The sequence below is a fragment of the Urocampus carinirostris genome, chromosome 11 (assembly GCF_059441175.1).
Source record: "Urocampus carinirostris isolate Australia breed hairy pipefish chromosome 11, RoL_Ucar_1.0, whole genome shotgun sequence".
Taxonomy (NCBI): domain Eukaryota; kingdom Metazoa; phylum Chordata; class Actinopteri; order Syngnathiformes; family Syngnathidae; genus Urocampus; species Urocampus carinirostris.
In genome coordinates, this window is record NC_142359.1 from 17,447,544 (window position 1) to 17,459,955 (window position 12,412).

At 39.8% G+C, this 12,412-nt stretch overlaps 1 protein-coding gene across 2 annotated transcripts in view; it reads right to left on the minus strand.

Moving 5' to 3' along the window:
- grm8a (glutamate receptor, metabotropic 8a) overlaps nt 1-12,412 on the minus strand; it is a 364,026-nt gene that overhangs the window by 62,199 nt on the left and 289,415 nt on the right. For both annotated transcript variants that reach the window (XM_088348707.1, XM_088348708.1), the window contains exon 8: nt 10,290-10,493. In XM_088348707.1, coding sequence (XP_088204833.1) covers nt 10,290-10,493 — 204 coding nt within the window. The remainder of the gene's footprint in view (nt 1-10,289; nt 10,494-12,412) is intronic.

Here is a 12,412-nt window from a genome sequence, read left to right on the forward strand (position 1 = left end):
ACATATTTATTTCCTTGTTTTGGCAATGCCAACCTTATATTCTTAATTGACAATGTATGACAAGGAGGTCACACTCATTTTAGTCGGAGTTCCACATTGTAGAAAAAAACACTCTCACCAAGTGAATTAGTGATAGGAAAAGTGTGCCTTAGCCTCAGGGTTGGGGACTTTTTGGAGGCTCACAATTAAATTAAGATTATGATTCAGGGGGTGTCATATTCTGTCATTAAACTATTATGGATGAGGTTTTCTTTCTCGATATTTGTTTCCTTCAATAAGACTGAATCGCTTGTATTTTTTTTTTCAATTCTGCAAAAACAACAATTTAGCTCATTTCCACTACAGTTTATTTAACTCAGGAAAGCTGAACTTGGAATTTTCCATGTTAGATTTTTTATCTTTTATTAAAGCTTCCTTAAACTTTTGCAAATGAACTCATATACAATTTTTTCATTTTATACTTTTTAATTCAGGTGGTAACAGATCATTTCCAACCACTATGGATAAAAAAATAAAATAAAAGTGTAGTTTAGTAGAAAATGTTAAGGTTGAGAGAAACATCCACACAACGCACATGAGTGCAATCATATTGCCCTAAACCGTGCATCTGTGACCTCTATTTAAAGCCCCAGTGTGTTTTATCCGACCACTAGATGGCAATGTTGTATAATAGCAATTAAAATTAACCCCACAGCAAGCAAGAAGATGACAAACATGTCTGAGACATTAGGTATGAATTCCACTATGTAAAAGAAATACACATTTTTCCATCTATGATATTCTTTTTACTGAAAAAAAAAGTTTTTGGTAGCAGTAGGAGGCACTAAATATTACCCATTGTCCTTTTATGTGAAATAACATCGGAATGGGTGTTCTTGCAAGTATTCTCTTTACAAGTCCAAGACGTTTTATATTTTTTCAGGCATGATGAAAAAGACCAAATAAATAAGACCAATATTCTTAACTCCTTTACTGTAAATTCTGGGCTCACGGTTGCCCCATTGATTTCTTTATTCCTGTATAAGCCATGCCCCCTCCCTGCGTGCTGCCTACCAGTCCCTAATTGTGACGCAAAATCAAATATTTGTATATAAACTCACCTGGTGATTTCAGTATTTTATTTGATAGTTGTAAATACAGCTTGGATGCAAGGTATAAGGATAAAATGTCATGATTACCGATGTGAATCACCTGTGCCCGCTCCTTTGGCGCCAATTGCCTCGGACTCTGATTGGCTCCCGATCAGTACTTGTACTCACTCCTGTCTGTCCCCTTTTGTCAGTCCGTCTGCGAACTTTAGTTAATACTAGGCAAGCCTTTTTCGACCCTGACTCCCATCTGTCCTGTTTTTTTGCTGCTGTCTGTTCCCCGGCTTCGACCCGTTTTTGATCCTGACCACTTCTACTGTCCAGTCCCGGCTTACGACTCGTTTCCGACCCTACCACGTTTTTGCTCTCCTGTCCCCGCTACTGACCTGTTTTCCGTTCCCGACACTGCCATCACTCGCCACGGAAGATTGACTTCCGCGTTCAGAGCGACCTGCTTCACGCGTCCAGCAATCACAGGATCGTGGGCGCAACCCTTTCTCTTTTTCTTCTAATAAAACTTGTGAGAAACGCAACGCAAGCTGGTCCTGTCTCCGTTCTGGTTCTGACATATAAGATACAACAAATATCAGAATATCAGTAGGAATACATTATAGGTACGCCTACTCTGCTTTAGATGGACCCACTGTAACTGTATTTATTTTTAATTTGTAGGCAGTTATAAAAATCCAGGCCTTACCATGTATAAAGCATTGTGTTGTGAGCGAAATGGAGACCATTTAACACTACATTAGCGGAGAAGGAACAGTCAATGAAAATCACGCGTTGTTTTCCATGTTACTGATTTAAAAAGTAGAGCAGTAAAGCACCATGATGTAACGATAATTGAGTTACACCATTGTATGTATATTGCATTACAGTACTTGTTACAGAGACAAGTAATTGTGTACCAGGAACACTTTTCTTCGTAACACATTACTCCCAACACTGCCAAGCACCCTGAGTCATCATGAAATCCACCACAGGTAGCAGTCGAGACTCAATTTGCATGGCCACGTGAAATCGTTTCAACCGCCCGGCAGAACTTGATTTATTTTTTGCGCCGCCATCCGATTGAATTACCAGATTTTGTTTTACCTAATCTTCAAAGAGAATCCCATCACGGGCTTCGTTCTCATTCGGCTTCCCTCTTGTGCCATGCCGCGTTCTCTTTGGTGTCGACTTTTAAAACGGCTAACTAACACTGGCAATGTCGCTATCAGACGATGGCATGGACGAGCAGTCACCATGGCAACGGAAGAAAAAAGGGGCGGGGGCAGGGGTGCTGTGTTATGACAGGCAGGGGAGTGAGCGCAATGTCTTTGTACACTGTGCCTAACTGAAGTCGGCGCGTCGGGGAAATCATTTGCCTGGCGGACAAATGTTACATTTTATTTGTCAAAGCTGCTGATGGATGGGAAGCAGTTTCACTGGATTCCCATCTAAAATTCAGGCAACAATATTTAAAATGGTTGTGCCTGACTTGTAGAACACCTACATCTAGTCAGGCAAAATTGTGCAATAGTTGACAAATGCGCTTCAAGCAAAAAGCCAACTAACGGAATTCCACTTTACATGCAAATAGCATGGCATTAAAGCAGCCATGTCAAACCTACATTCCGATCCGCTACGGATTTCTAAGAATTTCAAAAAAAAAAGCGAGTCTCTAGGTCATTTCTACCAATAGTTATGATTTTGAAAAATACATGCAAAACAAATGCTCCCTCTGGGCGCCAGAGGGCAGTACTGAATACTCTCAGCGTTAGTAGGCCCAGCCTAGTAGTTTGATCAGATGTAGTCTTATCTTACTCCCCATGCACGTATTTCTGTTTAATTTATTTCATACCAGTACAACAACTAAGGCTTTTTTTTTTCATGGATCCCACATGAGTTTGTATAGAGTGGTGAGTTGGTTCAGGTGTTAAACCGCGTTCATTCAACTGTTAAATTGAAGCAGGTAACACATTCGATGCCAAACATGAAAATCATTGTTTTCTCATTTCTCATGAATGAATGTGGTGTGCTTAGAAAATATCCCTTGTCATCCATTCTAATATGTAGGGTAGGCTGATAGAGTATAATACTGAACAACTAATCTGATCTAATTTCCCTCTATGTTCTATAGTACAGGTGTCAAACAGGCGGCCCGATCGGGCCTGCTAACGGATTGAATCCGGCCCGCGAAACAACACTCAGAGAAGCGCAAGAGAAAAACATGCTGCAGGTTGAAATACGTCCACTTGATGTTACCAAAGCCAGGTGCCTCTCACAAAGACACTGTACTTGTATTTATTTCTCTCTCTCTCTCTGTCTTTTCCACCCCTTTTCTTCCACTCTCTGTCTCTTTCACTCTCCGTGTCACTCTTTTTCTCTTCCTTTGTTGCTCTTTGTCTCTTTCTCTCTCTGTGTCTTTTTAACTTCTTTTGCTCTAACTTTTCCTTTTCTCTCTTCCTACCCTTCGCGCTTTCTTTTCTCTTTTCTCTCCTTCAGTCTTTCTATTTCTCTTTGGATTTCTTTCTTCTGCTCCCTTTTTTCCCCCCTCTCTCGACTTTTTATCCTTTGTTTCTCACGCTCTATCCGTCTCTCTCTTTTTTTTACTTTGTCCCACCCCCTCTCCTCTCCCCTCCCTCTTTCTCTTATTTCTTTAGCTCTCTTTTTCTTTCTCTTTAATCAACTAGTCCGGCCCCTGACAGAATGTTTGTTCTATCATGTGGCCCCCGAGTTAAAATTAGTTAGACACCCCTGTTCTATAGGGACACTTGGTCGTATTTCTTGTTGACTGTCTTTTGGGTAAACAGGTGACTTAATGTAACAGGCCAGATGTTTGTTTTTCCTGCCAATTCCCACCTATGACATTAACACCACTAGGTCTCTTAGTCCAACATGGTCTCCACCATTCGGGTTGCCTGAAAGTAGACCACGTGATCAGTGGTTTTTATGTGAAGATTCAACTTGACGGAAGTCCTGTGTTTAGTGCCCATTCCGTCACAGAGAATAAAGCTGGTCAGTGAATCCTGACTTATTTACACATTGAAGAGGCGGACGTAAATTCTGCATCTTGTGACAAGATTGATTGCTCCTTGGTTGTGGTAACGTCTGCTACGCTTGACCATCTCCAGGCCCCCTTGTGTTAAAATTGCTGCCGGGTTCTAGTCTGCTGTGCGAACCTGATATAAGTCATCCCAAGGGTAAGGGAGGATCTGGCCCTCGTCTAAGCCAGCAATAACGGAAAACACACTCTCTCGAGTGTCAGAGTGCAGAACGAGTCCCCGTCGATAGACAGCGGCGGAATCCAAATCCAATCTTTTGCATTCTGTCTTTTTTTGGGGTGGAATCTCATCATATGAATTCTTGCCTGCGTGTCTCGTTAACTAATCGCAAGCCATCTCTGCCGTGCAATGCATCAGGGACGCAGGAAATGAAAAGTTGGCAGAGTGAAAGGCTTTGCTGGGAAAAGCACGTCGAACAAAACATGCAGATTATTATAAAGCCTCTGATATTATTTAGGGGGAAATGAGGGAGCACAATTAAAATTGTCAGTGGGAGTGAATGGGAGTGGGGTGTAATATATCAAAATGAAGTACTGAAGTTAGCACCTGCACTGTGTTGTGTTGTAGCCATTAATTTGTCAGCTCAGTCCTATTTATTTTATAAGCATTCACAAAGCAAGGATATAATTGGGGATGAGTACACTAACGATAATTTGTCACATGAGTCCCGTGTTTTTTACATCAATTGAACTGTGACATTAACGTTTTCACTTTTGTGTATAGTTTTGCAAAATGTTATGTACCAGGGGTACCTAACAGAATCATTTACATTGTTACCGAATAGTGCGAAAGGCTACCAGTTTGTTAAGCATTCCTAAAATAAGAACCTATCTCATTTTTACTATGCTATTATTATGTAATTAGCAGGTTGTAATTATTAGAAGTATATTTGCGTATAAGGTTTTGAAGAAAAAAAAATACGCAAAGCCGCCAAAACCTAAGTAGAGATGTTTTGGCAGAAGGCAGAGGGGTAGGAGGACATAGGGCAGAGCCCTGACAGCCTGATGGAAGAAGCTGCCCTTGAGCCTGCTGGTTGTAGCTCTGAGACTCTGCAGTCTTTCTTCAAATATTGACGTTTTGGACAGAAAAAAAATGCACAAAACAACAGAGGTATAGCATATGAATAACCTATATTTTATGTTGACAATACATGTATATTATTTGTCCTCTTGTAGGTTTTAGGTCAGGGGATGGTGTCATGATAGTCTGTGGTTTGCAATAATCTGTGGTCTGAGCAGCCCTTTGAACTCTTTGTGATTAAGGGCTAGACAAATAAAAATTACTTGTCTTACTACTTGACTACTATTTGATTGGACCATTTTTGTTGAATTATTTATTTATGTATTTATGTAAGTTTTTATAATTGTTCTAAATACTTTAAATTATTTTTATACTTAAAAAACGTGCGTCCCTCCCCAAAAAGTCTTTGAACCTTTAATCTGTCTAAAAAGCAACCGAAGCAAGTTTGCTTTTCAACAAACATATGATATCCACAAATGATGCTTATTATACGATGTGGTACTTAGCTAAAAGAATATTTTTTTTTTTACTTAATCAATTGAAACAATATAAAACACGTTGCAGATGTATTTTGTAGTCGAGAAGCTCATACAATCTTGATTTTGCATGGATACAACACAGTTCAAAACAGAGACGTCATGAAGTCTGGTGGTCAGGGATGGGAATGACTGGGAATATAGTTCGACTGGACAAACGTTGGGCAACAGGAAGTAAGGGGTGGTTGTCAAAATATAAAAAGAAAATGCAAAATCGTATTCACTCATTGAGATGGCTTCTTGGTTTTTCTATTTTTAATTGAAAAAATGAGTGGGATTGTATATGGGAATAGGGAATTCGGACATCAATTGGAAAGTGCTATTCATTGACGGCCTGGTGCGGGGGACAACAATAGCCTATTGGCCCACTATAGACATTCTCCTGACTATAATAAAGGGGATTGTGTTGGCAGTCAAAAATACCATTCACGGTGAAATTACAATGAGGCAGCCGTCGAGCAAGTGAACTGTCGGGAATTCTGTTATATTCTAATTGGATTACAGATCTTTCATTTATTTCAATCAACTGCCTGCTGCAGAGAGTGCAAGAAAATGTTTTATAATGACTGATATCGTACACGGCTGAGTAGAATGCTAATTATTTCTGTGAAACACCAACCAATATAAAACCAGGATCAAAATGTAGTCTTCAAATGTTTGAATTTGAAACAGTACATCTTATTTTGAATCTTTGTAGAAGAACACATGAAGTCTGCCTCACAGGAAGCTGCCTTGTGTGGAGTTTGTATGTTCTCCCCCGTGCTTGTGTGGGTTTCCTACGGGCACTCCGGTTTCCTCCCATATTTCAAAAACATGCATTTCAGGTTCATTGGCCCGTCTAAATTGTCCCTAGGTGTGAATGAGGGGGTGAGTTGTCTGTCTCTGTGTGCCCTCCGACTGGCAGGCAACCAGTTCAGGGTGTCCCCTGCCAACTGCCTGAAGATAGCTGGGATGTGCTACAGCACCCCGGCGACCCTACTGAGAATGAGCGATGCAGATAATGGATGGATGGATGGAGGATGCTGCCTTGTTGTATTGCAACAAATCAATAAACCAGAATGTGATGGATAGACAATTAGAGGGATGTACAGGTGACCAAAATTTGCAACTGGCAAACATGACAATTGCCATCTGCATTGACAAAATCCCTAGTAATTATGTTACCAAAGAAAGGAAACCTCCAACTATGCTCCTACTACAGAACCATTATCTCATCAATCATGCAAGTAAAGTTATTCTCAAAGTCCTTCTGAACAGACTGAAACCACAGGCAGCATAGCTAGAGAAAAGGAAGGTTTCTATGAGGGAAGGAGAACCACAGAGCAGATTTTTAATCTTCACATCCAATGCAAGAAGTTTTCAACAACACCAGAAAAACCTCTTTCAAGTCTTCGTGGATTTCCAGAAGGCGTTGGCAGACTACGACATTTCCCCATGTGGGCCACCATGCGGAAGTACAACGATGGCCAGAAACCAGTTCAGACCATTGAACAGCAGTCCGTCTTTGCTAAAATTGCGGTACTGATCAATGGTACCATTGGAGTGTAGTTTTAAACCACAGTTGGTGAGATTCAAGGATGCATTCTCTCTCTCTAACTTAATACAACATCTTACTGGTGCTCAGACGTCTCGTGATTTGAATTGAATTTACTCGTGAATTTTTTGGATTTCATAACTTAGTTGCTTTATTTACCTAAAGAAAAACATACGATGCTAAGTTTGTTGTACTATCAGTCCACTGAGGTTTCAGATCGTATCTCAAGGGCCCTCATTTGGGTTCAATTGGAGAATGCTCTTGAATCTGTGGCTTTCTTTTTGGCTCTTGGAATCACTAGTAGACCAGCGTTCCTGAAATTGATCACATGATCCCCATTATTTTGAATTTCTCATACAGATTTGGAAGAATGATTTGTACATTAATCCTTTTTAATTTCATTTGCTTACAGCATGTAATTTTTGTGGATCTTACTTCTCAAAGGATATCACTATTTTTTAAACACCCTGCATTGTTTTCATTATTTTTAGTTAGTTTTTTATATTTTTAGTTAGTGTTTTAAAGGCTTGATTGTTCATTTGGGTTGTTTTCAAAATTTTATTTTTGTATTATTTTCTGCTGTAGAGACATGTTCCCAATTATTTTGTAACAGTATGCACTAAATGACCCTTATCATTAATCTCAAAACATATAAGACTAAATTATAAAAAAACATTTGTATTTTCACTCTTATAAGAACGTTTAACTCATTTCAACATTTTGCGTTTTTATATTAAGCAACTTTGAAGTCAATCAACTCGGAATCCCTATGTCATGATTACTGATGTGATGGCCGCTAATCTGGCGCGGGTTCTGATTGGCTCTATTTGAAACCAGTCCTGTCTGTCCCTTGTGGTCAGTCCGTCTGCGAACCTCAGTGTATCCTAGGCAAGCCTTTTTTAGACGCTGACTCCCACCTGTCCCGTTTTTGCTCCCGTCTGTCTCCGGCTACGACCTGTTTTGATCCTGACCACATCTGCTCTCCCGTCCCGGTTTACAACCATTTTGGTCCCCGACTACGTCTACTCTCTTGTTCTGGCTTACGACTCGTTTCCGACCCAGACCACGCCTTGCTCTCCCAGTAACAGCTACCGAACATTTTTTCCGTCCCACACATTGCCATCGCTTGCTGTGGAAGATCCACTTCCGTGTTCGGATCACAATCTGAGTACGAGAGCGACTTGCTTCCCGCGTCCAGTGAGCATCGGATCGCGGCGCTGCCCTTCCTCTTTCTTTCAATGAAATTGTGAGAAAATGTTACGCGATTGGTCTACCCTGTGTACTGGTCGTGACACCCTAGACAACACACAACACAACAAAATGCAAATATAATATATTCACTTATTAGTGCAGCAACATACAACCTTTTAAATTCAAGAATAAACTCTACATTTGCATCTTTCACTAAGAAGAGCTGGCTCCTGGAGCTTTTTAGTTCATTAACAACAAAACACGGCAGCCCTTACCAGTATTCATACTGGTAACTGCAATACTCCTTGCACCACCTACTGCAAGTGCTTACATAAGAAACATGAAATTGCATCAGAAAAATGCTGACAAAGCACTCAAAACACTTGTACACTTTAAGTGTCTAATAAGTTATATACATTCATAAAAAACTAACTAAAAATAATGAAAACAATGCAGGGTGTTTAGAAAATAGTGATATCCTTTGAGAAGTAAGATCCACAAAAATTACATGCTGTAAGCAAATGAAATTAAAAAGGATTAATGTACAAATCATTCTTCCAAATCTGAATGAGAAATTCAAAATAATGGGGATCATGTGATCGATTTCAGGAACGCTGGTCTACTAGTGATTCCAAGAGCAAAAAAGAAAGCCACAGATTCAAGAGCATTCTCCAATTGAACCCAAATGAGGGCCCTTGAGATACGATCTGAAACCTCAGTGGATGTAGTTAAATATAAGGTTAGTATACTCTTTTATTATACAGCTTATGAGTGAACATCATCTCATACTCGTCTTCCTGTCCTAGAGGGACAAGGATGTGCGTGGTTGTTGCATGGTCCATGTATTTTGAGCAATCATACCGGCATTTAGACCTGATGTTTCTAAAATCTACTGCATTGGTCAAGATTTTGGGGCAGGAAGTTGTAAACTGGTCATTCTGTTATTACTTATTACCTTGTACCACGGACAGACTGAAGAGATCTTTTCTCCCTCATGTCATGAGGCTCTTTAACTCCACCCGGTTGAGTAAAGGCCCACATTAAATCAGACCCCCTACATTGCATATTACTGTATTTTATTGCAATGTGTATTTTGTGTAGCACTATCCAGATACTCTATATAACACGCTACAGTGGGTTTTAGCACGTCACATTGGGTATTTGTTTTGCTTAATTATTGTATTGTTCTCAGCACAAGGATGCTGCTGGAAATGTGAATTTCCCTGCGGGGATGAATAAAGTATCTATCTATCTATCTATCTATCTATCTATCTATCTATCTATCTATCTATCTATCTATCTATCTATCTATCTATCTATCTATCTATCTATCTATCTATCTATCTATCTATCTATCTATCTATCTATCTATCTATCTATCTATCTATCTATCTATCTATCTATCTATCTATCTATCTATCTATCTATCTATCTATCTATCTATCTATCTATCTATCTATCTATCTATCTATCTATCTATCTATCTATCTATCTATCTATCTATCTATCTATCTATCTATCTATCTATCTATCTATCTTTCATGTTGATGATGTCTGTGTGTTGTCTGCTGATACCCTTGCAACTTATATTGCAGTATGGTCATCCTGGAAGGGGGGTTACCTCATGTACAGCCCCTTCCCAAGGTTTCTTCATTTTTCTCATCCTGAGGTTTTTGGGAGTTTTTCCATGCCCTCAGGTAAAGTTTCATATCAATGGTAACCTGAGCAGTGCTTTAAGACTTTTTGTGATCAAGATCTATAGAAATAAACATGACTTGAACTGGCTTACTCAATTAATAATATTCAAAGGGTATTCCTTTATTGAAATACCTTGTATATTGCCAAAACAAGTGCCTATGGTCTTGCCACTCACCGTTGAAGCTGACTGCACGAATGTGGCCCAGCAGCTCCTTGCCATCGATGCTGCTAGCCATGCGCGGGCAGAGGCCAGGGTAGCCATGGCAGAGCTTGCGGTGCATGTGGTGCAGCGCGTGGGCCATGGCGTAAACAGCGTCCATCACAAACTGCACCTTGCCTTCTTGCTCGTAGCTGGAGTCTCGGCCCACTTTCTCCAAGCCTGTGGCATAGAAGCAAATACTTGCATGATGGACTCCTAAGCGGGGGGGCAGTAGGTGGCCTTTAATTACGAAAAAATACCACAAAAAGGAAACTTTTGAAAAGGTGCAATGGCTTTTCCGTGTACAGGGACGAGGAGTCCAGGGAGGTATTGCACATTAGGTGAATAATGAAATACAGGCTAACTGAAAAAAATTAGCTTGATCTAGTCCGGCAGGCGCATTTTGGCTAAATCGGATGGGCCAAGATGAAAAGGCTCAGTTCTCTGGCTAATCCCAAACTTTTTTGTTTCATTATTTTGACATTATTTTTATCTTATTTTTCTTCTTAAAGTCTTTATTAGAGATTGTTTTTTATTCTAGAGTGCTAAGTTTAACCTCATTGTAAACAATTTTACCTATAATGATATCAAAAAGGGTCATAGATTGAACCTCCTGTGTGGAGTTTGCATGATCTCCCCGTGTTTGCGTGGGTTTCCTCCAGGCAATCCGGTTTCCTCCCACATTCCGAAAACATGCATGTCAGGTTAAGTGGCCGGTCCAAATTGTCCCTAGTGAGTGGTCTGTGCCTGTGTGTCCTGCGACTGGCTGGCAACCAGTTCAGGGTGTCCCCTGCCCACTGCCTGAAGCTCGCTGGATGGGCTCCAGCACCCCCGCGACCCTACTGAGGAGAAGCGGTGCAGATAATGGATGGACGGATGTTATCAAAAAACAATTAGACACTTCTAATTTTAATTCTTAAAAAAAAGATTTTTGTTTAGTTTGTTTTATTTTATTAATCCTTGATTAGGAATATGTATACCATACATTACCCTTGTCAAAAAATAATTAAGTTTTTTGTCTCTTTTTTAAAATCTCAAAAACAGCAACATTATATATATGGCCATTTTACAGTAATTCTTAAAGTGATAAAAAAAACATGGCCTGACAACAATAAATCTACTACATAAATTATTATATAAATTGACTTGACTTGCTGCAATTATACAGTCTACAGAATTTATTTAAATGACAAAATAGCCTACAGTATATGTTAAAGTTTAATGCATGATAATTACAATCATTCAACATATCAAGCAAATTCATGGAAATGCTGTAAAACCCATACATTTTTATGATTGACCGTAGAAGTGCCCGATGTACCTCTGGGGATAATCTTAGCCTGGTTGTTAGCCTGGTTTTTGGCAAGCTAGCTGTAAAAAATAAATCTAAGTTGATCTGAGCTAAATGTAACCTGCTTTCATGCACCAACTTGAGGCTAAACTTATCCCTTATCTTGTTTTTTTGCAATACCCCTCAGCACAATGATTGTTTTACAACTGTTTGAACCACTACAACCCTGCGCTGATACATGTACATCCCATCTTTAGCAGTATGGCTGTTAGGAGTGGACCAAAAAAATCAAATCGTGATTTTATTTTTGGGAGATTTTTAAAATCTATATTTTTCCCCGGAATCGATTTTTGTGACGTCATATCGGGTACCTAAATATGCGGGAAAGCAAACAGAAGCGGAACAAGAAGGAAGAAAGCAAGCAGCGAGAACTCAGGCTGGCTGGGGTTGTGGAATGTGGATAATAACTAATGATAAGTATGTAGGCATCTGGTGAAGGTCGTGGGATGACGTTGCAAGAGGTCGCAAGCTGATATGCTGTGGGAGCCAGGGCGGAAGACCTTCACGAGATATCTTAACTTTATTTGAGAAAACTATAAAAGCCAATGTTGAACGTCTGGAAGTTTGAATGTGTCCCAAATTTAATAAAGCCCGTCCCATTTTCGCCATATCTCCACTCTACGTAGTTTTTGGGGCGACGCCCAACGACGTTCTCTCCAAAATAAGTGACGCCCAACATGGGGCCCAAATATATGAGCTTACTAATTACTAAATAATACTAAATAAATATATGATTTAAAAAATGAAA